General features: G+C 44.8%; 1 protein-coding gene across 1 annotated transcript in view; it reads right to left on the reverse strand.

The window, feature by feature from the left end:
• LOC124000170 (ciliary neurotrophic factor receptor subunit alpha-like) overlaps positions 1-27,372 on the reverse strand; it is a 558,871-nt gene that overhangs the window by 278,704 nt on the left and 252,795 nt on the right. The window contains exon 3 of the mRNA XM_046306361.1: positions 12,644-12,877. Coding sequence (XP_046162317.1) covers positions 12,644-12,877 — 234 coding nt within the window. The remainder of the gene's footprint in view (positions 1-12,643; positions 12,878-27,372) is intronic.

Here is a 27,372-nt window from a genome sequence, read left to right on the forward strand (position 1 = left end):
CCTACCCTTCTCTTTTTCTTTCTGGGTCTCTCTACCCTTCTCTTTCTCTCTCTCCCTACCCTTCTCTTTTTCTTTCTGGGTCTCTCTACCCTTCTCTTTCTCTCTCTCCCTACCCTTCTCTTTTTCTTTCTGGGTCTCTCTCCCCTTCTCTCTTTCTTTCTGGGTCTCTCTACCCTTCTCTTTCTCTCTCTCCCTACAATTCTCTCTTTCTTTCTGGGTCACTCTCCCCTTCTCTCTTTCTTTCTGGGTCTCTCTACCCTACTCTTTTTCTTTCTCGGTCTCTCAATCTCTCTCTCTCTCTCTTTCTCTCTCTCGTCCCAAACCCCAAACCCACAAGTATCCACATTTTTAGTCTAACAATTCGTCATAACCAAACCCCATGCATCCTCCCACTGTGTCAAACCCATAAAAATAAACCCATACCCATCATTTCCTCCTTCACATGCAGCAGCCACACGCTGCATCCCAAATTACACCCCGTTCTCTCTTCCATAGGGTTCTGGTCAAAAGCACTTTAGTTCAGCCAGACTCAGACAGACTCGTTCAGCTAGTTTAAAGGAAGGGTGTTAATGTCAGCTAGTTTAAAGGGTGTTAATGTCAGCTAGTTTAATTAAAGGAAGGGTGTTAATGTCAACTAGTTTAAAGGAAGGGTGTTAATGTCAGCTAGTTTAATTAAAGGAACGGTGTTAATGTCAGCTAGTTTGATTAAAGGAAGGGTGTTAATGTCAACTAGTTTAAAGGAAGGGTGTTAATGTCAGCTAGTTTAAAGGTAGGGTTAGGTAGATGTATTGTATGTTTACTGACTATCTATTTCCAGAGACAACTTTAAGGACATCCATGGAGACATTAGGACATCCAGCTAGACATTAGGAAATCCAGCTAGACATTAGGACATCCAGATAGACATTAGGATATCCAGCTAGACATTAGGACATCCAGCTAAACATTAGGATACCCAGCTAGACATTAGGACATCCAGCTAGACATTAGGACATCCAGCTAGATATTAGGACATCCAGCTAGATATAAGGACATCCAGCTAGATATTAGGACATCCAGCTAAACATTAGGACATCTAGATAGACATTAGGCCATCCAGCTAGATATAAGGACATCCAGCTAGATATTAGGACATCCAGCTAGATATTAGGACATCCAGCTAGATATAAGGACATGCAGCTAGATATAAGGACATCCTGCTAGATATTAGGACATCCAGCTAGACATTAGGACATCCAGCTAGATATAAGGACATCCAGCTAGATATTAGGACATCCAGCTAGACATTAGGACATCCAGGCCATGTTCTCAGACCATGTGCAGACTATCTGGTATCTTCGTGGTCATTTTCAACCTTTCCTTGTCCCAGTCTGTAATCCCCCACATGTCTCAAAAGGACCACCATCATTCCTGTTCCTAAGAACTCTAAGGCGTCATGCCACACTGACCACCACCCTGTAGCACTCACATCTGTAATCATGAAGTGCATTAAAAGAGGCTGATTATGGCACACATCAACTCCATCATCCCAGACGCCTTTAATTTGCATACCTCCCCAAAAGATCTACAGATGATGTCATCTCAATTGCACTCCACGCTGCCCTCTCACACCTGGCCAAGGGGAATACTGCTCATAGACTACAGATCAGCGTTCAACGCCATAGTATCCTCCAAGCTCCTCACGAAGCTCAGGACGTTGGGAATGAAAACATCCCTCTGCAACTGGATCCTGGACTATCTGACTGGCTGACAGTTTACAGGGAGGAGATCAGAGACCTGGCAGTGTGGTGCCAGGACAACAACCTCTCCCTCCACATCAATAAGACCAAGGAGCTGATCGAGGACTGCAGGAAACAGGGAGGGGATGCACAAAGACTTCAGCTTCCCGAGACATTGACTGTTCTCCATGCTCCCATCTGGCAGGGAGAAACGGTGCATCAAGGCTGAACAGACACCTAAATAACTTCTATCCAATGTCCATACAACTGTTATATACGTAACAAATTCTGCCCTCCCTCTCCCACAGACTATCCACACTGACCTGTATAAACAACCACTCCAGTACCCTGGACATTGAATAATGTACTGACCCGTATATACAACCACTCCAGGACCCTGGACATTGAATAAGGTTCTGGTACTGACCTGTATATACAACCACTCCAGGACCCTGGACATTGTGTCATGCAGGTGAAAGAGGACCCAAAAGCGACTTGGCGAAAACAGAGTCTTTAATCCAGTAAAGTAATTACAAACAAAAAAACACAACTTTCACTCGAAATGACGAGGACAAACTGGAGACTCGAACTTTAACAGCAGGTGAACAGCAGGTTGCCTCGGGAAGGCACTTGAACCAGACAGACTCAGACACCTGCTCACCACGCAGCATCTGAGGAAAACACGACACGACAGGGCGATACACAAACACAGCACGGTGAATACTAAACAAGGAACCGACAGGACAGGAACGGAACACAAAGGAAGAAATAGGGACTCTAATCAGGGGAAAGGATCGGGAACAGGTGTGGGAAGACTAAATGATTGATTAGGGGAATAGGAACAGCTGGGAGCAGGAACGGAACGATAGAGAGAAGAGAGAGCGAGAGAGTGAGAGAGGGAGGGGGAGAGAGAGGGATAGAAAGAGGGAAAGAACCTAATAAGACCAGCAGAGGGAAACGAATAGAATGGGAAGCACAGGGACAAGACAAGATAATAAATGACAAAACATGACAGTACCCCCCACTCACCGAGCGCCTCCTGGCGCACTCGAGGAGGAATCCTGGCGGCAACGGAGGAAATCATCAATGAGTGAACGGTCCAGCACGTCCCCGAGACGGAACCCAACTCCTCTCCTCAGGACCGTAACCCTCCCAATCCACTAAGTATTGGTGACCCCGTCCCCGAGAACGCATGTCCATGATCTTATGTACCTTGTAAATAGGTGCGCTCGACAAGGACGGGAGGGGGAGGGAAGACGAACGGGGGTGCGAAGAAAGGGCTTGACACAGGAGACATGGAAGACAGGATGGACGCGACGAAGATGTCGCGGAAGAAGCAGTCGCACAGCGACAGGATTGACGACCTGGGAGACACGGAACGGACCAATGAACCGCGGAGTCAACTTACGAGAAGCTGTCGTAAGAGGAAGGTTGCGAGTGGAAAGCCACACTCTCTGGCCGCAACAATACCTTGGACTCTTAATCCTGCGTTTATTGGCGGCTCTCACAGTCTGTGCCCTGTAACGGCAAAGTGCAGACCTCACCCTCCTCCAGGTGCGCTCACAACGTTGGACAAACGCTTGAGCGGAGGGAACGCTGGACTCGGCAAGCTGGGATGAGAACAGAGGAGGCTGGTAACCCAGACTACTCTGAAACGGAGATAACCCGGTAGCAGACGAAGGAAGCGAATTGTGAGCGTATTCTGCCCAGGGGAGCTGTTCTGCCCAAGACGCAGGGTTTCTGAAAGAAAGGCTGCGTAGTATGCGACCAATCGTCTGATTGGCCCTCTCTGCTTGACCGTTAGACTGGGGATGAAACCCGGAAGAGAGACTGACGGACGCACCAATCAAACGACAGAACTCCCTCCAAAACTGTGACATGAATTGCGGGCCTCTGTCTGAAACGGCGTCTAACGGGAGGCCATGAATTCTGAATACATTCTCGATAATGATTTGTGCCGTCTCCTTAGCGGAAGGAAGTTTAGCGAGGGGAATGAAATGTGCCGCCTTAGAGAACCTATCGACAACCGTAAGAATCACAGTCTTCCCCGCAGACAAAGGCAGACCGGTAATGAAGTCTAGGGCGATGTGAGACCATGGTCGAGAAGGAATGGGGAGCGGTCTGAGACGACCGGCAGGAGGAGAGTTACCCGACTTAGTCTGCGCGCAGTCCGAACAAGCAGCCACGAAACGGCGCGTGTCACGCTCCTGAGTCGGCCACCAAAAGCGCTGGCGAATAGACGCAAGAGTGCCTCGAACACCGGGATGACCAGCTAACTTGGCAGAGTGAGCCCACTGAAGAACAGCCAGACGAGTGGAAACAGGAACGAAAAGGAGGTTACTAGGACAAGCGCGCGGCGACGCAGTGTGCGTGAGTGCTTGCTTAACCTGTCTTTCAATTCCCAGACTGTTAACCCGACAACACGCCCATAAGGAAGAATCCCTCGGGATCAGTAGAAGCCACAGAAGAACTAAACAGACGGGATAAGGCATCAGGCTTGGTGTTCTTGCTACCCGGACGGTAAGAAATCACAAACTCGAAACGAGCGAAAAACAACGCCCAACGAGCTTGACGGGCATTAAGTCGTTTGGCAGAACGGATGTACTCAAGGTTCTTATGGTCTGTCCAAACGACAAAAGGAACGGTCGCCCCCTCCAACCACTGTCGCCATTCGCCTAGGGCTAAGCGGATGGCGAGCAGTTCACGGTTACCCACATCATAGTTGCGCTCAGATGGCGACAGGCGATGAGAAAAATAAGCGCAAGGATGAACCTTATCGTCAGACTGGAAGCGCTGGGATAGAATGGCTCCCACGCCTACCTCTGAAGCGTCAACCTCGACAATGAATTGTCTAGTGACGTCAGGAGTAACGAGGATAGGAGCGGACGTAAAACGTTCTTTTAGAAGATCAAAAGCTCCCTGGGCGGAACCGGACCACTTAAAACACGTCTTGACAGAAGTAAGAGCTGTGAGAGGGGCAGCAACTTGACCGAAATTACGAATGAAACGCCGATAGAAATTAGCGAAACCTAAAAAGCGCTGCAACTCGACACGTGACCTTGGAACGGGCCAATCACTGACAGCTTGGACCTTAGCGGAATCCATCTGAATGCCTTCAGCGGAAATAACGGAACCGAGAAAAGTAACGGAGGAGACATGAAAAGAGCACTTCTCAGACTTTACGTAGAGACAATTCTCTAAAAGGCGCTGTAGAACACGTCGAACGTGCTGAACATGAATCTCGAGTGACGGAGAAAAAATCAGGATATCGTCAAGATAGACAAAAACAAAGATGTTCAGCATGTCTCTCAGAACATCATTAACTAATGCCTGAAAAACAGCTGGCGCATTGGCGAGACCAAACGGCAGAACCCGGTACTCAAAATGCCCTAACGGAGTGTTAAACGCCGTTTTCCACTCGTCCCCCTCTCTGATGCGCACGAGATGGTAAGCGTTACGAAGGTCCAACTTAGTAAAGCACCTGGCTCCCTGCAGAATCTCGAAGGCTGATGACATAAGGGGAAGCGGATAACGATTCTTAACCGTTATGTCATTCAGCCCTCGATAATCCACGCAGGGGCGCAGAGTACCGTCCTTCTTATTAACAAAAAAGAACCCCGCCCCGGCCGGAGAGGAAGAAGGCACTATGGTACCGGCGTCAAGAGACACAGACAAATAATCCTCGAGAGCCTTACGTTCGGGAGCCGACAGAGAGTATAGTCTACCCCGAGGAGGAGTGGTCCCCGGAAGGAGATCAATACTACAATCATACGACCGGTGAGGAGGAAGGGAGTTGGCTCGGGACCGACTGAAGACCGTGCGCAGATCATGATATTCCTCCGGCACTCCTGTCAAATCGCCAGGTTCCTCCTGAGAAGTAGGGACAGAAGAAACGGGAGGGATGGCAGACATTAAACACTTCACATGACAAGAAACGTTCCAGGATAGGATAGAATTACTAGACCAATTAATAGAAGGATTATGACATACTAGCCAGGGATGACCCAAAACAACAGGTGTAAACGGTGAACGAAAAATCAAAAAATAAATAGTCTCACTGTGGTTACCAGATACTGTGAGGGTTAAAGGTAGTGTCTCAAATCTGATACTGGGAAGATGACTACCATCTAAGGCGAACATGGGCGTAGGCTTATCTAACTCTCTGAAAGGAATGTCATGTTTCCGAACCCATGCTTCGTCCATGAAACAACCCTCAGCCCCAGAGTCTATCAAGGCACTACATGTAGCACCCGAACCGGTCCAGCGTAGATGGACCGACAAAGTAGTACAAGATTTTGATGGAGAGACTTGAGTAGTTGCGCTCACCTGTAGCCCTCCGCTTACAGATGAGCTCTGGCTTTTACTGGACATGAATTAACAAAATGTCCAGCAACTCCGCAATAGAGGCACAGGCGGTTGGTGATCCTCCGTTCCCTCTCCTTAGTCGAGATGCGAATCCCTCCCAGCTGCATGGGCTCAGACTCTGAGCCAGAGGAGGGAGATGGTTGCGATGCGGAGCAGGGAAACACCGTTGATGCGAGCTCTCTTCCACGAGCCCGGTGACGAAGATCTACCCGTCGTTCTATGCGGATGGCGAGAACAATCAAAGAGTCCACATCTGAAGGAACCTCCCGGGAGAGAATCTCATCCTTAACCACTGCGTGGAGTCCCTCCAGAAAACGAGCGAGCAGCGCCGGCTCGTTCCACTCACTAGAGGCAGCAAGAGTGCGAAACTCAATAGAATAATCCGTTATGGACCGTTCACCTTGGCATAAGGAAGCCAGGGCCCTAGAAGCCTCCCTACCAAAAACTGAACGGTCAAAAACCCGAATCATCTCCTCTTTAAAGTTCTGGAACTTGTTAGAGCAATCAGCCCTTGCCTCCCAGATAGCTGTGCCCCATTCTCGAGCCCGGCCAGTAAGGAGTGAAATGACGTAAGCAACCCGAGCTCTCTCTCTAGAGTATGTGTTGGGTTGGAGAGAAAACACAATCTCACACTGCGTGAGAAAGGAGCGGCACTCAGTGGGCTGCCCGGAGTAGCAAGGTGGGTTATTAACCCTAGGTTCTGGAGGCTCGGCAGGCCAGGAAGTAACAGGTGGCACGAGACGTAGACTCTGGAACTGTCCAGAGAGGTCGGAAACCTGAGCGGCCAGGTTCTCCACGGCATGGCGAGCAGCAGACAATTCCTGCTCGTGTCTGCCGAGCATGGCTCCTTGGATCTCGACGGCAGTGTAACGAGCGTCTGAAGTCGCTGGGTCCATTCCTTGGTCGGTTCCTTCTGTCATGCAGGTGAAAGAGGACCCAAAAGCGACTTGGCGAAAACAGAGTCTTTAATCCAGTAAAGTAATTACAAACAAAAAAACACAACTTTCACTCGAAATGACGAGGACAAACTGGAGACTCGAACTTGAACAGCAGGTGAACAGCAGGTTGCCTCGGGAAGGCACTTGAACCAGACAGACTCAGACACCTGCTCACCACGCAGCATCTGAGGAAAACACGACACGACAGGGCGATACACAAACACAGCACGGTGAATACTAAACAAGGAACCGACAGGACAGGAACGGAACACAAAGGAAGAAATAGGGACTCTAATCAGGGGAAAGGATCGGGAACAGGTGTGGGAAGACTAAATGATTGATTAGGGGAATAGGAACAGCTGGGAGCAGGAACGGAACGATAGAGAGAAGAGAGAGCGAGAGAGTGAGAGAGGGAGGGGGAGAGAGAGGGATAGAAAGAGGGAAAGAACCTAATAAGACCAGCAGAGGGAAACGAATAGAATGGGAAGCACAGGGACAAGACAAGATAATAAATGACAAAACATGACACATTGAATAAGGTTCTGGTACTGACCTGTATATACAACCACTCCAGGACCCTGGACATTGAATAAGGTTCTGGTACTGACCTGTATATACAACCACTCCAGGACCCTGGACATTGAATAAGGTTCTGGTACTGACCTGTATATACAACCACTCCAGGACCCTGGACATTGAATAAGGTTCTGACCTGTATATACAACCACTCCAGAACCCTGGACATTGAATAAGGTTCTGGTACTGACCCGTATATACAACCACTCCAGGACCCTGGACATTGAATAAGGTTCTGGTACTGACCTGTATATACAACCACTCCAGGACCCTGGACATTGAATAAGGTTCTGACCTGTATATACAACCACTCCAGAACCCTGGACATTGAATAAGGTTCTGGTACTGACCCGTATATACAACCACTCCAGTACCCTGGACATTGAAAAAGGTTCTGGTACTGACCTGTATATACAACCACTCCAGTACCCTGGACATTGAATAAGGTTCTGGTACTGACCCGTATATACAACCACTCCAGTACCCTGGACATTGAATAAGGTTCTGGTACTGACCTGTATATACAACCACTCCAGGACCCTGGACATTGAATAAGGTACTGACCCGTATATACAACCACTCCAGTACCCTGGACATTGAATAAGGTTCTGGTACTGACCTGTATATACAACCACCATTGTCTATATTATTATCTACATTATTGTCTATATTATTATCTATATTATTATCTACATTATTGTCTATATTATTATCTACATTATTGTCTATATTATTATCTACAATATTGTCTATATTATTATCTATATTATTATCTATATTATTGTGATTATTGTCTATAATATTATCTATATTATTGTCTATATTATTATCTATATTATTATCTACATTATTGTCTACATTATTATCTATATTTTTGTGATTATTGTCTATATTATTATCGATATTATTGTGATTATTGTCTATATTATTGTCTATTATTGTCACGCCTTGGTCATTGTAATTTGTGTTTTTCGTTATATATTTTGGTCAGGCCAGGGTGTGACATGGGTTTATATGTTGTGTTTCGTATTGGGGTTTGTATTATTTGGGATTGCGGCTGATTAGGGGTGTTGTATAGGTTTGGCTGCCTGAGGCGATTCTCAATTAGAGTCAGGTGCTTATCGTTGTCTCCGATTGGGAACCGTATTTAGGCAGCCTCAGTTTCGCTTTGTATTTCGTGGGTGTTTGTTCCTGTCTCTGTGTTGTAGTCACCAGATAGGCTGTAATTAGTTTCACGTTCCGTTCTGTTGTTTTTGTATTTCAGTTATTTCATGTACCGCTATTCTGTTCATTAAAGTCATGAGTAACCTACACGCTGCGTTTCGGTCCGACTTTCTTCATTCAACAGAAGAACGCCGTTACAATTATATTATCTATATTATTATCTATATTATTATCTATATTATTGTGATTATTGTCTATAATATTATCTACATTATTGTCTATATTATTATCTATATTTTTGTGATTATTGTCTATATTATTATCTATATTATTATCTATATTATTATCTACATTATTGTCTATATTATTGTCTATATTATTGTCTATTATATTATCTATATTATTAGCTACATTATTGTCTATATTATTATCTATATTATTGTGATTATTGTCTATATTATTATCTATATTATTGTGATTATTGTCTATAATATTATCTACATTATTGTCTACATTATTATCTACATTATTGTCTATATTATTATCTATATTATTATCTACATTATTGTCTATATTATTATCTATATTATTATCTATATTATTGTCTATATTATTATCTATATTATTGTTGTCACGCCTTGGTCATTGTATCTTGTGTTTTTGTTATATGTTTGGGTAGGCCAGGGTGTGACATGGGTTTATATGTTGTGTTTCGTATTGGGGTTTGTATTTATTGGGAGTGTGTATTATTAGGGGTGTGTCTAGTTAGGCTTGGCTGCCTGAGGCGATTCCTAATTGGAGTCAGCTGATTCTCGTTGTCTCGGATTGGGAACCGTATTTAGGTAGCCTGAGTTCGCGTTGTATTTCGTGGGTGATTGTACCTGTCTCTGTGTTAGTCACCAGATAGGCTGTAATTAGTTTCACTCGTTTGTTGTTTTCTTCTTCAGTTATTTCATGTACCGCATTATCTTCATTAAAAGTCATGAGTAACCTACACGCTGCATTTCGGTCTGACTTTCTTCAAACAACAGACGAACTTCATTACAGAATCACCCACCACCATTCACAGACCGAGCAGCGTGTGAACTGGCAGGATCTAAAGGAGGACGTTATGGACGGCAGAAGCAGGGATTATACGACGTGGGAAGAAATCGACAGGTGGGCGGCCGACCCAGAGCGAGTGCAGGAGCCCGCCTGGGATTCCCTACAGCAATGCGAAGAGGGCTATACACGTATGGAATCGAGAAGGAAAGCATTGCTATACAGAGCGAAAACCGAAGGTAACGGGGAAAGCGCAGAGAGAGAGTGGCTGAGTCAGGAAACAGACCTGAGCCTACTCTCCTTGTTAATCGTGAAGAGCAGTTGCAATGGGAGAGACTGCATCATTTGGAGATTTGGACATGGGAGGAGGAATTAGACGGTAAAGGACCCTGGGAGCAGCCGGGAGAATATCGCCGTCCCAAGGAGGAAATAGAAGCAGCTAAAGCGGAGAGGCGCATGTATGAGGAGGCAGCACGGCGACACGGTTGGAAACCGGAAAGTCACCCCCCAAAAAATATTGGGGGGGGGGCAAAAAGGGAGAATAGTTATGCCAGGTAGGAAACCTGCGCATACTCCCTGTGCTCACCGTTGGGCTTGTCTATTATATTATCTATGTTTTTGTGATTATTGTCTATATTATATGTTTTTATATATGTATTATTGTCCATATTATCTATATTATTGTCTATTATATTATCTATGTTTTTGTGATTATTGTCTATATTATATGTTTTTATATATGTATTATTGTCCATATTATTTGTATTACAATCACTGCAATATTGGAGCTCTCAATGTAAGAATGTCACTGTACTGTTCTACACCTGTTGTATCGAGTGCCGTGGCGAATAAACTGTGAACTGTAATAAACAATGCACAATACCTCTTCCCCTTCCTACTAGGGACACCTCCCCATTACCTTTATGTTCCACTACTTCTGACCAGAGAGACATGAGCATCACACCCTATGAGCCTGGTTAGAAGTAGTGCACTATACACTGTCAGCACTGTCACACACACACAGACACACATACTGGCCTGTCACACACATACTGGCCTGTCACACACATACTGGCCTGTCACACACACACAGACACACATACTGGCCTGTCACACACACACAGACACACATACTGGCCTGTCACACACACACAGACACACATACTGGCCTGTCACACACACACAGACACACATACTGGCCTGTCACACACATACTGGCCTGTCACACACGCACACACACTGGGACACATCTCTGATTTCTCCACTCAGCACTGTCACACACACACACACACACACACACACACACACACACACACACACACACACACACACACACACACACACACACACACACACACACACACACACACACACACACACACACACACACACACACATCATCTCTGATTTCTCCTCTCGGCACTGTCACACACACACACACACATCTCTGATTTCTCCTCTCAGCACTGTCACACACACACACACACACACACACACACACACACACACACACACACACACACACACACACACACACACACACACACACACACACACACACACACACACACACACACACATCTCTGATTTCTCCTCTCAGCACTGTCACACACACACACACACATCTCTGATTTCTCCTCTCAGCACTGTCACACACACACACACACACACACACACACACACACACACACACACACACACACACACACACACACACACACACACACACACACACACACACACACACACACACACACACACACACACACACACACACACACACACACACACACACACACTGGCCTGTCCTGTCATCATAGCCATATATACATTCATTTGTATTTCTTCAGGGGGTTCTGCAGCACCCTCAGGACCCCTTCTTCCCATGACAATGCCTGTCACACACACATACAGGCCTGTCCACACACATACAGGCCTGTCCACACACATACAGGCCTGTCACACACACATACAGGCCTGTCCAGCCAGGTCAACCGTGACGAAAGTCAGTAAACCACATCCATTCTTGTCTGAGGACTTCAGGAGGCCACTAGGGGCAACAGCAAGCACTGTTACCTTCAAGTAGGTTTAGGTGTTAGAGAATGTGGTCAAGGAAGAGGGTGACAATCTGCTTGTTATAACTTACTTACGTAAAGAAATAAAAATAAACAGAGATGGGAGAAGAGGGAGGAAGAGAGAGAGGGGAGAAGGAGGAAGAGAGAGAGGGGAGAAGGAGGAAGAGAGAGAGGGGAGAAGAAGGAAGAGAGAGGGGAGAAGGAGGAAGAGAGAGGGGAGAAGGAGGAAGAGAGAGGGAAGAAGGAGGAAGAGAGAGAGGGGAGAAGGAGGAAGAGAGAGAGGGGAGAAGGAGGAAGAGAGAGGGGAGAAGGAGGAAGAGAGAGGGGAGAAGGAGGAAGAGAGAGAGGGGAGAAGGAGGAAGAGAGAGGGGAGAAGGAGGAAGAGAGAGGGGAGAAGGAGGAAGAGAGAGGGGAGAAGGAGGAAGAGAGAGGGGAGAAGGAGGAAGAGAGAGGAGAGAAGGAGGAAGAGAGACGGGAGAAGGAGGAAGAGAGGGACGGGAGAAGGAGGAAGAGAGAGGGGAGAAGGAGGAAGAGAGAGGGGAGAAGGAGGAAGAGAGAGACGGGAGAAGGAGGAAGAGAGAGGGGAGAAGGAGGAAGAGAGAGACGGGAGAAGGAGGAAGAGAGAGGGGAGAAGGAGGAAGAGGGAGACGGGAGAAGGAGGAAGAGAGAGACGGGAGAAGGAGGAAGAGAGAGATGGGAGAAGGAGGAAGAGAGAGAGGGGAGAAGGAGGAAGAGAGAGACGGATAGGATCTTAATTAGAACTCACTTCCGATACGTAGGTTGATTTGGTCCCGTCGTTCTCCGTTGGGGTTCTGGAAGCAGGTGTAGAGTCCGTTGTTAGAGAGGTCCACCTCCATCAGTATGAGTCTCGACCCCTCCTCCCGGTGGCGTGCCTTCACGTCTGTCCCGTTTACCTTCCACGTCACGCTGGCCTCGCTGTCCAGAGAGCCACACCTCATGGTCACGTCCCCACCCATACGCTCATACTGAATACTGGCCCCTAGAGAGGAGAGAGGAGCAGGAAACTGTTACTACACTATTACTAGACTGTTACTACACTGCTACTACACTGCTACTACACTGTTACTAGACTGCTAGTGCACTGCTACTACACTGTTACTACACATTCACTACACCGTTACTACACCATTACTATGCTGTTACTACACTGTTACTACACATTCACTACACTGTTACTACACCGTTACTACACCGTTACTACACAGTCACTATGTTGTTACTACACTGTTACTACACAATTACTACACAGTCACTATGTTGTTACTACACTGTTACTACACCGTTACTACACAGTCACTATGTTGTTACTACACAGTTACTACACAGTTACTACACAGTCACTATGTTGTTACTACACAGTTACTACACAGTTACTACACAGTCACTATGTTGTTACTACACAGTTACTACACAGTTACTACACAGTCACTATGTTGTTACTACACTGTTACTACACCGTTACTACACAGTCACTATGTTGTTACTACACAGTTACTACACAGTTACTACACAGTCACTATGTTGTTACTACACTGTTACTACACCGTTACTACACTGTTACTATACCGTTACTACATAGTCACTATGTTGTTACTACACCATTACTACACCGTCACTACACAGTCACTATGTTGTTACTACACTGTTACTACACCGTTACTACACTGTTACTATACCGTTACTACATAGTCACTATGTTGTTACTACACCATTACACCGTCACTACACCGTCACTACACAGTCACTATGTTGTTACTACACAGTTACTACACAGTTACTACACAGTTACTACACAGTTACTACACAGTTACTACACCGTTACTACACCGTTACTACACATTCACTACACCGTTACTACACTTTTACTACACCGTTACTACACAGTTACTACACAGTTACTACACCGTTACTACACAGTCACTATGCTGTTACTACACCGTTACTACACAGTCACTATGCTGTTACTACACTGTTACTACACTGTTACTATACTGTTACTACACTGTTACTACACAGTCACTGCGCTGTTACTACACTGTTACTACACTGTTACTACACTATTACTACACTATTACTACACTATTACTACACCGTTACTACACAGTCACCACACTGTTACTACACTGTTACTATACTGTTACTACACTGTTACTACGCTGTTACTACACAGTCACTACGCTGTTACTACACAGTCACTACGCTGTTACTATACTGTTCCTACCCTGTTGCTACCCTGTTACTACCCTGTTACTATGCTGTTCCTACCCTGTTCCTACCCTGTTACTACCCTGTTCCTACCCTGTTACTATGCTGGTACTACCCTGTTCCTACCCTGTTACTACGCTGTTCCTACCCTGTTCCTACATAATACAGAACAGTAATAGACAACAGCTCAAGGACAGAACTACATTACAAAAAATACAAAAAGCACATATACAGTAGCCTACATATCAATACATACACACAAACTATCGAGGTCAAATAGGGGAGAAGCATTGTCTGTGAGGTTTTGCTTTATCAGTTCTTTGACACCAGGTTTGCTGTTCATTTGAGCAATATGAGATGGAATGGAGTTCCATGCTGTAATGGCTCTATTTAATACTGCACGCTTTATTGAATTTGTTCTGGATTTGGAGTAAATGTCTGTGTCAGAGCTGTATGTGTAATGAACACGATGGGAGACAGAGAGCTCGTTTCAAGCGCAGGGCGCAGCAGGTGTTTATTGTAAAGGACCACAGTAGGAGGCAGGTAGCTGGGTCAAGGGGCACACAGAAGGTCAAACACAGGAGGAGGCAGGTAGCTGGGCCCAGGGACAGGCAGAAGGTCAAACACAGGAGGAGGCAGGTAGCTGGGCCCAGGGACAGGCAGAAGGTCAAACACAGGAGGAGGCAGGTAGCTGGGCCCAGGGACAGGCAGAAGGTCAAACACAGGAGGAGGCAGGTAGCTGGGCCCAGGGACAGGCAGAAGGTCAAACACAGGAGGAGGCAGGTAGCTGGGTCCAGGGACAGGCAGAAGGTCAAACACAGGAGGAGGCAGGTAGCTGGGTCAAGGGGCACGCAGAAAGTCATACACAGGAGGAGGCAGGTAGCTGGGCCCAGGGACAGGCAGAAGGTCAAACACAGGAGGAGGCAGGTAGCCGGGTCAAGGGGCACGCAGAAAGTCATACACAGGAGGAGGCAGGTAGCTGGGCCCAGGGACAGGCAGAAGGTCAAACACAGGAGGAGGCAAGTAGCTGGGTCCAGGGGCAGGCAGAAGGTCAAACACAGGGGGTCCAAAAAGGCAACAGTACAGTATCGGGAGATCAGGCAGTAGGTTGATAACAGGAAATCCAATAGGCTAAAGTACAGGCAGGGAATAGACAAATGGCATCGTTTTTTTAACGTTTTAATATATTAATTTAAACCTAATTTAACCATGTAGGCTAGTTGAGAACACCTTTATTTAACCAGGTAGGCTAGTTGAGAACACCTTTATTTAACCAGGTAGGCTAGTTGAGAACAAGTTCTCATTTACAACTGCGACCTGGCCAAGATAAAGCAGAGCAGTTCGCCACATACAACAACACAGAGTTACACATGGAACAAACAAACCTACAGTCAATATTACAGTAGAACACAAGAAAACAAAAAGTCTATATACAGTGAGTGCAAATGAGGTAAGTTAAGGAAATAAATAGGCCATGGTGGCGAAGTAATTACAATATAGCAATTAAACACTGGAGTGATAGATGTGCAGAAGATGAATGTGCAAGTAGAGATACTGGGGTGCAAAGGAGCAAGATAAATTAATAAATACAGTATGGGGATGAGGGAGTTGGTTGGGCTATTTACAGATGGGCTATGTACAGGTGAAATGATCTGTGAGCTGCTCTGACAGCAGGTGCTCAAAGCTAATGAGGCAGATATGAGTCTCCAGCTTCGGTGATTTTTGCAGTTTGTTCCATTCATTGGCAGCAGAGAACTGGAAGGAAAGGTGGCCAAAGGAAGAATTGGCTTTGGGGGTGACCAGTGAGATATACCTGCTGGAACATGTGCTAAGGGTGGGTGTTGTTATCGTGACCAGCGAGCTGAGATAAGTTAGTGCTTTACCTAGCAGAGACTTGTAGATGACCTGGAGCCAGTGGGTTTGGCAACGAGAATAAAGAGAGGGCCAGCCAACGAGAGCGTACAGGTCGCAGTGGTGGCTAGTACATGAGGCTTTGGTGACAAAACGGATGGCACTGTGATAGACTGATTCCAATTTGTTGAGTCCAGTGTTGGAGGCTATTTTGTAATTGACATCGCTGAAGTCGAGGATCAGTAGGATAGTCAGTTTTACGAGGGTTTGGCAGCATGAGTGAAGGATGCTTTGTTTGCGAAATAGGAAGTTGATTCTAGCGTTAATTTTGCATTGGAGATGCTGAATGTGAGTCTGGAAGGAGAGTTTACAGTCTAACCAGACACCTAGGTATTTGTAGTTGTCCACATATTCTAAAACAGAACCTTCCAGAGTAGTGATGTTGGACGGGTGGGTGGGTGCGGGCAGCGATCGGTTGAAGAGTTTGCATTTAGTTTTTCTTGCATTTAAGAGCAGTTGGAGGCCACAGAAGGAGAGTTGTATGGCATTGAATCTCATCTGGAGGTTAGTTACCACAGTGTCCAAAGAAGGGACAGAAGTATACAGAATGGTGTCGTCTGCTTAGAGGTGGATCAGAGAATCACCAGCAGCAAGAGCGACATCATTCGTGTATACAGAGAAGAGAGTCGGACCGAGAATTGAACCCTGTGGCACCCCCATAGAGACTGCCAGAGGTCCGGACGACAAGCCCTCGATTTGACTCACTGAACTCTATCAGAGAGGCAGTCGTTTGTGAGGCACGCCAAAACTATCATACACGGGAGGATTCAATTACGGGAAAAGCAGATCGAATAGAAGTGTGTCACAAAACAAATAATACATCACAGTGATGGGGTGCAAAGAACTGAACTAAATAGTGTGTGATAATGACATACAGGTAGGTGTGTGAACAAGTGATTAGAATTCAGGTGATTGGGATCTGGAGAGTGAGCTGTGTTCAGGGGATCTACGTGCTTGAGAGTGTGAGTTGAAGAGTGAGCTGTGTTCAGGGGATCTACGTGCTTGAGAGTGTGAGCTGGAAAGTGGTCTGGAAAGTGAATTGTGTTCAGGGGATCTACATGTTTGAGAGTGTGAGTTGGAAGCAGACGTAACAGTATGTAAGTTGACTATGCAAACAATTTGGGATTTTCAACACGTTCATGTTTATTATAAAAAGAAGAAGTGATGCAGTCAGTCTCCCCTCAACTCTGAGCCAAGAGAGACTGACAGCATAGTATTTATATCAGCCCTCTGATTACAATGAAGAACAGAACGTGCTGCTCTGTTCTGACCAGCTGCAGTTTAGCTAAGTCTTTCCTTGCAGCACTCGACCACAGGACAATAATCAGGAAAATATGTCTCTGTGTCTCTGTGTATTACTGTGTGTCTGTGTCTCTGTGTATTACTGTCTCTGTGTCTCTGTGTATTACTGTGTCTCTGTGAATTACTGTGTCCCTGTGTATTACTGTATCACTGTGTCCCTGTGTATTACTGTGTCTCTGTGTATTACTGTGTATCTGTGTATTACTGTGTCTCTGTGTATTACTGTGTCTCTGTGTCTCTGTGTCTCTGTGTATTACTGTGTCTCTGTGTGTTACTGTATCTCTGTGTATTACTGTGTCCTTGTGTATTACTGTGTCTCTGTGTATTGCTGTGTCTGTGTATTGCTGTGTCTCTGTGTATTGCTGTGTCTCTGTGTATTACTGTGTCTCTGTGTATTACTGTGTCTCTGTGTATTACTGTGTCTCTGTGTATTACTGTGTCTCTGTGTATTAATGTGTCTCTGTGTATTACTGTGTCTCTGTGTGTTACTGTGTCTCTGTGTGTTACTGTATCTCTGTGTATTACTGTGTCCCTGTGTATTACTGTGTCTCTGTGTATTACTGTGTCTCTGTGTATTACTGTGTATCTGTGTATTGCTGTGTCTCTGTGTATTACTGTGTCTCTGTGTATTGCTGTGTCTCTGTGTATTGCTGTGTCTCTGTGTATTACTGTGTCTCTGTGTATTACTGTGTCTCTGTGTATTGCTGTGTCTCTGTGTATTGCTGTGTCTCTGTGTATTACTGTGTCTCTGTGTATTACTGTGTCTCTGTGTATTACTGTGTCTCTGTGTCTCTGTGTATTACTGTGTCCCTGTGTATTACTGTGTCTCTGTGTCTCTGTGTATTACTGTGTCTCTGTGTATTACTATATTACTGTGTCTCTGTGTATTACTATATTACTGTGTCTCTGTGTATTACTATATTACTGTGTCTCTGTGTATTACTGTGTCTCTGTGTCTCTGTGTATTACTGTGTCTCTGTGTATTGCTGTGTCTCTGTGTATTACTGTGTCTCTGTGTATTACTGTGTCTCTGTGTATTACTGTGTCTCTGTGTATTACTGTGTCCCTGTGTATTACTGTGTCTCTGTGTCTCTGTGTATTACTGTGTCTCTGTGTATTACTGTGTCTCTGTGTCTCTGTGTATTAGTGTGTCACTGTGTATTACTGTGTCTCTGTGTACTAATGTGTATTACTGTGTCCCTGTGTACTAATGTGTATTACTGTTTCTCTGTGTCTGTGTATTACTGTGTCTCTGTGTATTACTGTGTCTCTGTGTCTGTGTATTACTGTGTCTCTGTGTATTACTGTGTCTCTGTGTCTGTTTATTACTGTGTATCTGTGTATTACTGTGTCTCTGTGTATTACTGTGTCTTTGTGTATTACTGTGTGTCTGTGTTTTACTCTGTCTCTGTGTCTCTGTGTATTACTGTGTATCAGTGTGTCTCTGTGTATTACTGTGTCTCTGTGTATTACTGTGTCTCTGTGTATTACTGTGTCTTTGTGTATTACTGTGTTTCTGTGTTTTACTCTGTCTCTGTGTCTCTGTGTATTACTGTGTATCAGTGTGTCTCTGTGTATTACTGTGTCTTTTTGTATTACTGTGTCTCTGTGTATTACTGTGTCTCTGTGTATTACTGTGTCTTTGTGTATTACTATGTCTCTGTGTATTACTGTGTCCCTGTGTATTACTGTATTACTGTGTCCCTGTGTATTACTGTGTCCCTGTGTATTACTGTGTCCCTGTGTATTACTGTGTCCCTGTGTATTACTGTGTCTCTGTGTCTCTGTGTCTCTGTGTATTACTGTGTCTCTGTGTATTACTGTGTCTCTGTGTATTACTGTGTCTCTGTGTATTACTGTGTCTCTGTGTCTCTGTGTATTACTATATTACTGTGTCTCTGTGTATTACTATATTACTGTGTCTCTGTGTATTACTATATTACTGTGTCTCTGTGTATTACTATATTACTGTGTCTCTGTGTATTACTGTGTCTCTGTGTCTCTGTGTATTACTGTGTCTCTGTGTATTGCTGTGTCTCTGTGTATTACTGTGTCTCTGTGTTTTACTGTGTCTCTGTGTCTCTGTGTATTACTGTGTCCCTGTGTATTACTGTGTCTCTGTGTCTCTGTGTATTACTGTGTCTCTGTGTATTACTGTGTCTCTGTGTCTCTGTGTATTACTGTGTCACTGTGTATTACTGTGTCTCTGTGTACTAATGTGTATTACTGTGTCCCTGTGTACTAATGTGTATTACTGTTTCTCTGTGTCTGTGTATTACTGTGTCTCTGTGTATTACTGTGTCTCTGTGTCTGTGTATTACTGTGTCTCTGTGTATTACTGTGTCTCTGTGTCTGTTTATTACTGTGTATCTGTGTATTACTGTGTCTCTGTGTATTACTGTGTCTTTGTGTATTACTGTGTGTCTGTGTTTTACTCTGTCTCTGTGTCTCTGTGTATTACTGTGTATCATTACTGTGTGTGTATTACTCTGTGTATTACTGTGTCTCTGTGTATTACTGTGTCTCTGTGTATTACTGTGTCTTTGTGTATTACTGTGTTTCTGTGTTTTACTCTGTCTCTGTGTCTCTGTGTATTACTGTGTATCAGTGTGTCTCTGTGTATTACTGTGTCTTTTTGTATTACTGTGTCTCTGTGTATTACTGTGTCTCTGTGTATTACTGTGTCTTTGTGTATTACTATGTCTCTGTGTATTACTGTGTCCCTGTGTATTACTGTATTACTGTGTCCCTGTGTATTACTGTATTACTGTGTCCCTGTGTATTACTGTGTCCCTGTGTATTACTGTGTCCCTGTGTATTACTGTGTCCCTGTGTATTACTGTGTCTCTGTGTATTACTGTGTCTCTGTGTATTACTGTGTCTCTGTGTATTACTGTGTCTCTGTGTATTACTGTGTCTCTGTGTATTACTATATTACTGTGTCTCTTTGTCTCTGTGTATTACTGTGTCCCTGTGTATTACTGTGTCTCTGTGTATTACTGTGTCTCTGTGTCTCTGTGTATTACTGTGTCTCTGTATTTTACTTTGTCCCTGTGGCTATATGCCTCTGTGTAATACTGTGTCTCTGTGTTTTACTGTGTCTCTGTGTATTACTGTGTCTCTGTGTATTACTGTGTCTCTGTGTATTACTGTGTCTCTGTGTATTACTGTATCTCTGTGTATTACTGTATCTCTGTGTATTGCTGTGTCCCTGTGTGTTACTGTGTCTCTGTGTATTACTGTGTCTCTGTGTCTCTGTGTATTACTGTGTCTCTGTGTATAACTGTGTCTCTGTGTATTACTGTGTTTCTTTGTCTCTGTGTATTACTGTGTCTCTGTGTATAACTGTGTCTCTGTGTATTAATGTGTCTCTGTGTCTCTGTGTATTACTGTGTCTCTGTGTCTCTGTGTCTCTGTGTATTAATGTGTCTCTGTGTCTCTGTGTCTCTGTGTCTCTGTGTATTACTGTGTCTCTGTGTCTCTGTGTATTACTGTGTCTCTGTGTATAACTGTGTCTCTGTGTATTAATGTGTCTCTGTGTCTCTGTGTATTACTATATTACTGTGTCTCTGTGTATTACTGTGTCTCTGCGTATTACTGTGTCCCTGTGTATTACTGTGTCTATGTGTATTGCTCTGTCTCTGTGTCTCTGTGTATTACTGTGTCTCTGTGTATAACTCTGTCTCTGTGTATTACTGTGTTTCTTTGTCCCTGTGTATTAATGTGTATCTGTGTCTCTGTGTATTACTGTGTCTCTGTGTATTACTGTGTCTCTGTGTATTACTGTGTCTCTGCGTATTACTGTGTCCCTGTGTATTACTGTGTCTCTGTGTATTACTGTATCTCTGTGTATTACTGTGTCCTTGTGTATTACTGTGTCTCTGTGAATTACTGTGTATCTGTGTATTGCTGTGTCTCTGTGTATTACTGTGTCTCTGTGTATTGCTGTGTCTCTGTGTATTGCTGTGTTTCTGTGTATTACTGTGTCTCTGTGTATTATTGTGTCTCTGTGTATTACTGTGTCTCTGTGTATTAATGTGTCTCTGTGTCTCTGTGTCTCTGTGTATTACTGTGTCTCTGTGTGTTACTGTATCTCTGTGTATTACTGTGTCCCTGTGTATTACTGTGTCTCTGTGTATTACTGTGTATCTGTGTATTGCTGTGTCTCTGTGTCTCTAATGTGTGTCTCTGTGTATTGCTGTGTCTCTGTGTATTACTGTGTCTCTGTGTATTGCTGTGTCTCTGTGTATTACTGTGTCTCTGTGTATTACTGTGTCTCTGTGTATTGCTGTGTCTCTGTGTATTACTGTGTCTCTGTGTATTACTGTGTCTCTGTGTATTACTATATTACTGTGTCTCTGTGTCTCTGTGTATTACTGTGTCTCTGTGTCTCTGTGTATTACTGTGTCTCTGTGTATTACTGTGTCTCTGTGTATTACTATATTACTGTGTCTCTGTGTATTACTATATTACTGTGTCTCTGTGTATTACTATATTACTGTGTCTCTGTGTATTACTGTGTCTCTGTGTCTCTGTGTATTACTGTGTCTCTGTGTATTGCTGTGTCTCTGTGTATTACTGTGTCCCTGTGTATTACTGTGTCTCTGTGTCTCTGTGTATTACTGTGTCTCTGTGTCTCTGTGTATTACTGTGTCACTGTGTATTACTGTGTCTCTGTGTACTAATGTGTATTACTGTGTCCCTGTGTACTAATGTGTATTACTGTTTCTCTGTGTCTGTGTATTACTGTGTCTCTGTGTATTACTGTGTCTCTGTGTATTACTGTGTCTCTGTGTCTTTTTATTACTGTGTATCTGTGTATTACTGTGTCTCTGTGTATTACTGTGTCTTTGTGTATTACTGTGTGTCTGTGTTTTACTCTGTCTCTGTGTCTCTGTGTATTACTGTGTATCAGTGTGTCTCTGTGTATTACTGTGTCTTTTTGTATTACTGTGTCTCTGTGTATTACTGTGTCTCTGTGTATTACTGTGTCTTTGTGTATTACTATGTCTCTGTGTATTACTGTGTCCCTGTGTATTACTGTATTACTGTGTCCCTGTGTATTACTGTGTCCCTGTGTATTACTGTGTCCCTGTGTATTACTGTGTCCCTGTGTATTACTGTGTCTCTGTGTATTACTGTGTCTCTGTGTATTACTGTGTCTCTGTGTATTACTGTGTCTCTGTGTATTACTGTGTCTCTGTGTATTACTGTGTCTCTGTGTATTACTATATTACTGTGTCTCTGTTGTCTCTGTGTATTACTGTGTCCCTGTGTATTACTGTGTCTCTGTGTATTACTGTGTCTCTGTGTCTCTGTGTATTACTGTGTCTCTGTATTTTACTTTGTCCCTGTGGCTATATGCCTCTGTGTAATACTGTGTCTCTGTGTTTTACTGTGTCTCTGTGTATTACTGTGTCTCTGTGTATTACTGTGTCTCTGTGTATTACTGTATCTCTGTGTATTACTGTATCTCTGTGTATTGCTGTGTCCCTGTGTGTTACTGTGTCTCTGTGTATTACTGTGTCTCTGTGTCTCTGTGTATTACTGTGTCTCTGTGTATAACTGTGTCTCTGTGTATTACTGTGTTTCTTTGTCTCTGTGTATTACTGTGTCTCTGTGTATAACTGTGTCTCTGTGTATTAATGTGTCTCTGTGTCTCTGTGTATTACTGTGTCTCTGTGTCTCTGTGTCTCTGTGTATTAATGTGTCTCTGTGTCTCTGTGTCTCTGTGTCTCTGTGTCTCTGTGTATTACTGTGTCTCTGTGTCTCTGTGTATTACTGTGTCTCTGTGTATTACTGTGTCTCTGTGTCTCTGTGTATAACTGTGTCTCTGTGTATTAATGTGTCTCTGTGTCTCTGTGTATTACTATATTACTGTGTCTCTGTGTATTACTGTGTCTCTGCGTATTACTGTGTCCCTGTGTATTACTGTGTCTATGTGTATTGCTCTGTCTCTGTGTCTCTGTGTATTACTGTGTCTCTGTGTATAACTCTGTCTCTGTGTATTACTGTGTTTCTTTGTCTCTGTGTATTAATGTGTATCTGTGTCTCTGTGTATTACTGTGTCTCTGTGTATTACTGTGTCTCTGTGTATTACTGTGTCTCTGTGTATTACTGTGTCTCTGCGTATTACTGTGTCCCTCTGTATTACTGTGTCTCTGTGTATTACTGTGTTTCTTTGTCTCTGTGTATTACTGTGTCTCTGTGTATTACTGTGTCTCTGTGTATTACTGTGTTTCTTTGTCTCTGTGTATTAATGTGTATCTGTGTCTCTGTGTATTACTGTGTTTCTTTGTCTCTGTGTATTACTGTGTCTCTGTGTCTCTGCGTCCCTGTGTATTACTATGTCTCTGTGTATTACTGTGTCTCTGTGTCTCTGTGTCTCTGTGTATTACTGTGTATTACTGTGTCTCTGTGTATTACTGTGCATTACTATGTCTCTGTGTCTGTGTGTATTACTGTGTCTCTGTGTCTGTGTGTATTACTGTGTCTCTGTGTCTCTGTGTATTACTGTGTCTCTGTGTATTACTGTGTTACTGTGTCTCTGTGTATTACTGTGCATTACTGTGTCTCTGTGTATCTGTGTATTATGGCCAGTCCATTCTCTAACTGCTCTATGGCCAGTCCATCTGCTCTAACTTCCCTATAGACAGTCCATCTGCTCTAACTGTCCTATGGCCAGTCCATCTGCTCTAACTGCCCTATAGACAGTCCATCTGCTCTAATTGCCCTATAGACAGTCCATCTGCTCTAACTGCCCTATAGACAGTCCATCTGCTCTAACTGCCCTATAGACAGTCCATCTGCTCTAACTGGTCTATGGCCAGTCCATCTCCTCTAACTGCTCTATGGCCAGTCCATCTGCTCTAACTGCCCTATAGACAGTCCATCTGCTCTAACTGCCCTATAGACAGTCCATCTGCTCTAACTGCCCTATAGACAGTCCATCTGCTCTAACTGCCCTATAGACAGTCCATCTGCTCTAACTGCTCTATGGCCAGTCCATCTGCTCTAACTGCCCTATAGACAGTCCATCTGCTCTAACTGCCCTATAGACAGTCCATCTGCTCTAACTGCCCTATAGACAGTCCATCTGCTCTAACTGCCCTATAGACAGTCCATCTGCTCTAACTGCCCTATAGACAGTCCATCTGCTCTAACTGCCCTATAGACAGTCCATCTGCTCTAACTGCCCTATAGACAGTCCATCTGCTCTAACTGCCCTATAGACAGTCCATCTGCTCTAACTGCCCTATAGACAGTCCATCTGCTCTAACTGCCCTATAGACAGTCCATCTGCTCTAACTGCCCTATAGACAGTCCATCTGCTCTAACTGCCCTATAGACAGTCCATCTGCTCTAACTGCCCTATAGACAGTCCATCTGCTCTAACTGCTCCATAGACAGTCCATCTGCTCTAACTGCCCTATAGACAGTCCATCTGCTCTAACTGCCCTATAGACAGTCCATCTGCTCTAACTGCCCTATAGACAGTCCATCTGCTCTAACTGCCCTATAGACAGTCCATCTGCTCTAACTGCCCTATAGACAGTCCATCTGCTCTAACTGCTCTATGGCCAGTCCATCTGCTCTAACTGCCCTATAGACAGTCCATCTGCTCTAACTGCTCTATAGACAGTCCATCTGCTCTAACTGCCCTATAGACAGTCCATCTGCTCTAACTGCCCTATAGACAGTCCATCTGCTCTAACTGCCCTATAGACAGTCCATCTGCTCTAACTGCCCTATAGACAGTCCATCTGCTCTAACTGCCCTATAGACAGTCCATCTGCTCTAACTGCCCTATAGACAGTCCATCTGCTCTAACTGCCCTATAGACAGTCCATCTGCTCTAACTGCCCTATAGACAGTCCATCTGCTCTAACTGCCCTATAGACAGTCCATCTGCTCTAACTGCCCTATAGACAGTCCATCTGCTCTAACTGCCCTATAGACAGTCCATCTGCTCTAACTGCCCTATAGACAGTCCATCTGCTCTAACTGCCCTATAGACAGTCCATCTGCTCTAACTGCCCTATAGACAGTCCATCTGCTCTAACTGCCCTATAGACAGTCCATCTGCTCTAACTGCCCTATAGACAGTCCATCTGCTCTAACTGCCCTATAGACAGTCCATCTGCTCTAACTGCCCTATAGACAGTCCATCTGCTCTAACTGCCCTATAGACAGTCCATCTGCTCTAACTGCCCTCTATAGACAGTCCATCTGCTCTAACTGCCCTATAGACAGTCCATCTGCTCTAACTGCCCTATAGACAGTCCATCTGCTCTAACTGCCCTATAGACAGTCCATCTGCTCTAACTGCCCTATAGACAGTCCATCTGCTCTAACTGCCCTATAGACAGTCCATCTGCTCTAACTGCCCTATAGACAGTCCATCTGCTCTAACTGCCCTATAGACAGTCCATCTGCTCTAACTGCTCTATGGCCAGTCCATCTGCTCTAACTGCCCTATAGACAGTCCATCTGCTCTAACTGCTCTATAGACAGTCCATCTGCTCTAACTGCCCTATAGACAGTCCATCTGCTCTAACTGCCCTATAGACAGTCCATCTGCTCTAACTGCCCTATAGACAGTCCATCTGCTCTAACTGCCCTATAGACAGTCCATCTGCTCTAACTGCCCTATAGACAGTCCATCTGCTCTAACTGCCCTATAGACAGTCCATCTGCTCTAACTGCCCTATAGACAGTCCATCTGCTCTAACTGCCCTATAGACAGTCCATCTGCTCTAACTGCCCTATAGACAGTCCATCTGCTCTAACTGCCCTATAGACAGTCCATCTGCTCTAACTGGTCTATAGACAGTCCATCTGCTCTAACTGCCCTATAGACAGTCCATCTGCTCTAACTGCCCTATAGACAGTCCATCTGCTCTAACTGCCCTATAGACAGTCCATCTGCTCTAACTGCTATAACAGTCCATCTGCTCTAACTGGTCTATAGACAGTCCATCTGCTCTAACTGCCCTATAGACAGTCCATCTGCTCTAACTGCCCTATAGACAGTCCATCTGCTCTAACTGCCCTATAGACAGTCCATCTGCTCTAACTGCCCTATAGACAGTCCATCTGCTCTAACTGCCCTATAGACAGTCCATCTGCTCTAACTGCCCTATAGACAGTCCATCTGCTCTAACTGCCCTATAGACAGTCCATCTGCTCTAACTGCCCTATAGACAGTCCATCTGCTCTATGTCCAGTTCTTTCTGAAACAATAAACTGGGGGAGCGTTTCCATGCTTGTCCTTGGCGTTGTGTTCCGTGTTACACGGCATTGTGTTCCGTGTTACACGGCATTGTGTTCCGTGTTACACGGTTCAGGGAGTGAAGCACGGAGAGCAGCCGAAGGGACACACACACACACACACACACACACACACACACACACACACACACACACACACACACACACACACACACACACACACACACACACACACACACACACACACAGTCTTTCTTATCAATAGCGCCAACAACATATCTCATGAATATAACATCCTCTGTCCAATCAGCAGATCCGTGGCCAGCTAGCCAGGGCAGGGTCAGAGCAGTCCCCACCGGCACCATATTCCCTATATAGTACGTAACTTTTCACCAGGGCCACATGACTCTGCGCTATAAAGGGAATGGGGTGTAATTTGGGGCTGTAGAGGTTGGCTCCAGCATCAGAATCCAAACGTTTGCATTTCTCAGTAGGCAGTATTCAAGTCACAGCCCTGCTCCTGCCCTGCTGTAGAGCCATATTGTAGAAGGTCAGTAGCTGTGCGGTTCTGGGACAGAGTCCGTGTGTGTGTGTGTGTGTGTGTGTGTGTGTGTGTGTGTGTGTGTGTGTGTGTGTGTGTGTGTGTGTGTGTGTGTGTGTGTGTGTGTGTGTGTGTGTGTGTGTGTGTGTGTGTGTGTGTGTGTGTGTGTGTGTGTGTGTCAGAGGAGGCTGGTGAGAGTAACTGTAGGAGGACAGGATCATTGTAAAGGCTGGAATGGAATAAATGGAACAGGGTCAACCATGTGGTATCCATGTGTTTGATGC

Source organism: Oncorhynchus gorbuscha, linkage group LG16, assembly GCF_021184085.1.
Source record: "Oncorhynchus gorbuscha isolate QuinsamMale2020 ecotype Even-year linkage group LG16, OgorEven_v1.0, whole genome shotgun sequence".
Lineage (NCBI taxonomy): Eukaryota > Metazoa > Chordata > Actinopteri > Salmoniformes > Salmonidae > Oncorhynchus > Oncorhynchus gorbuscha.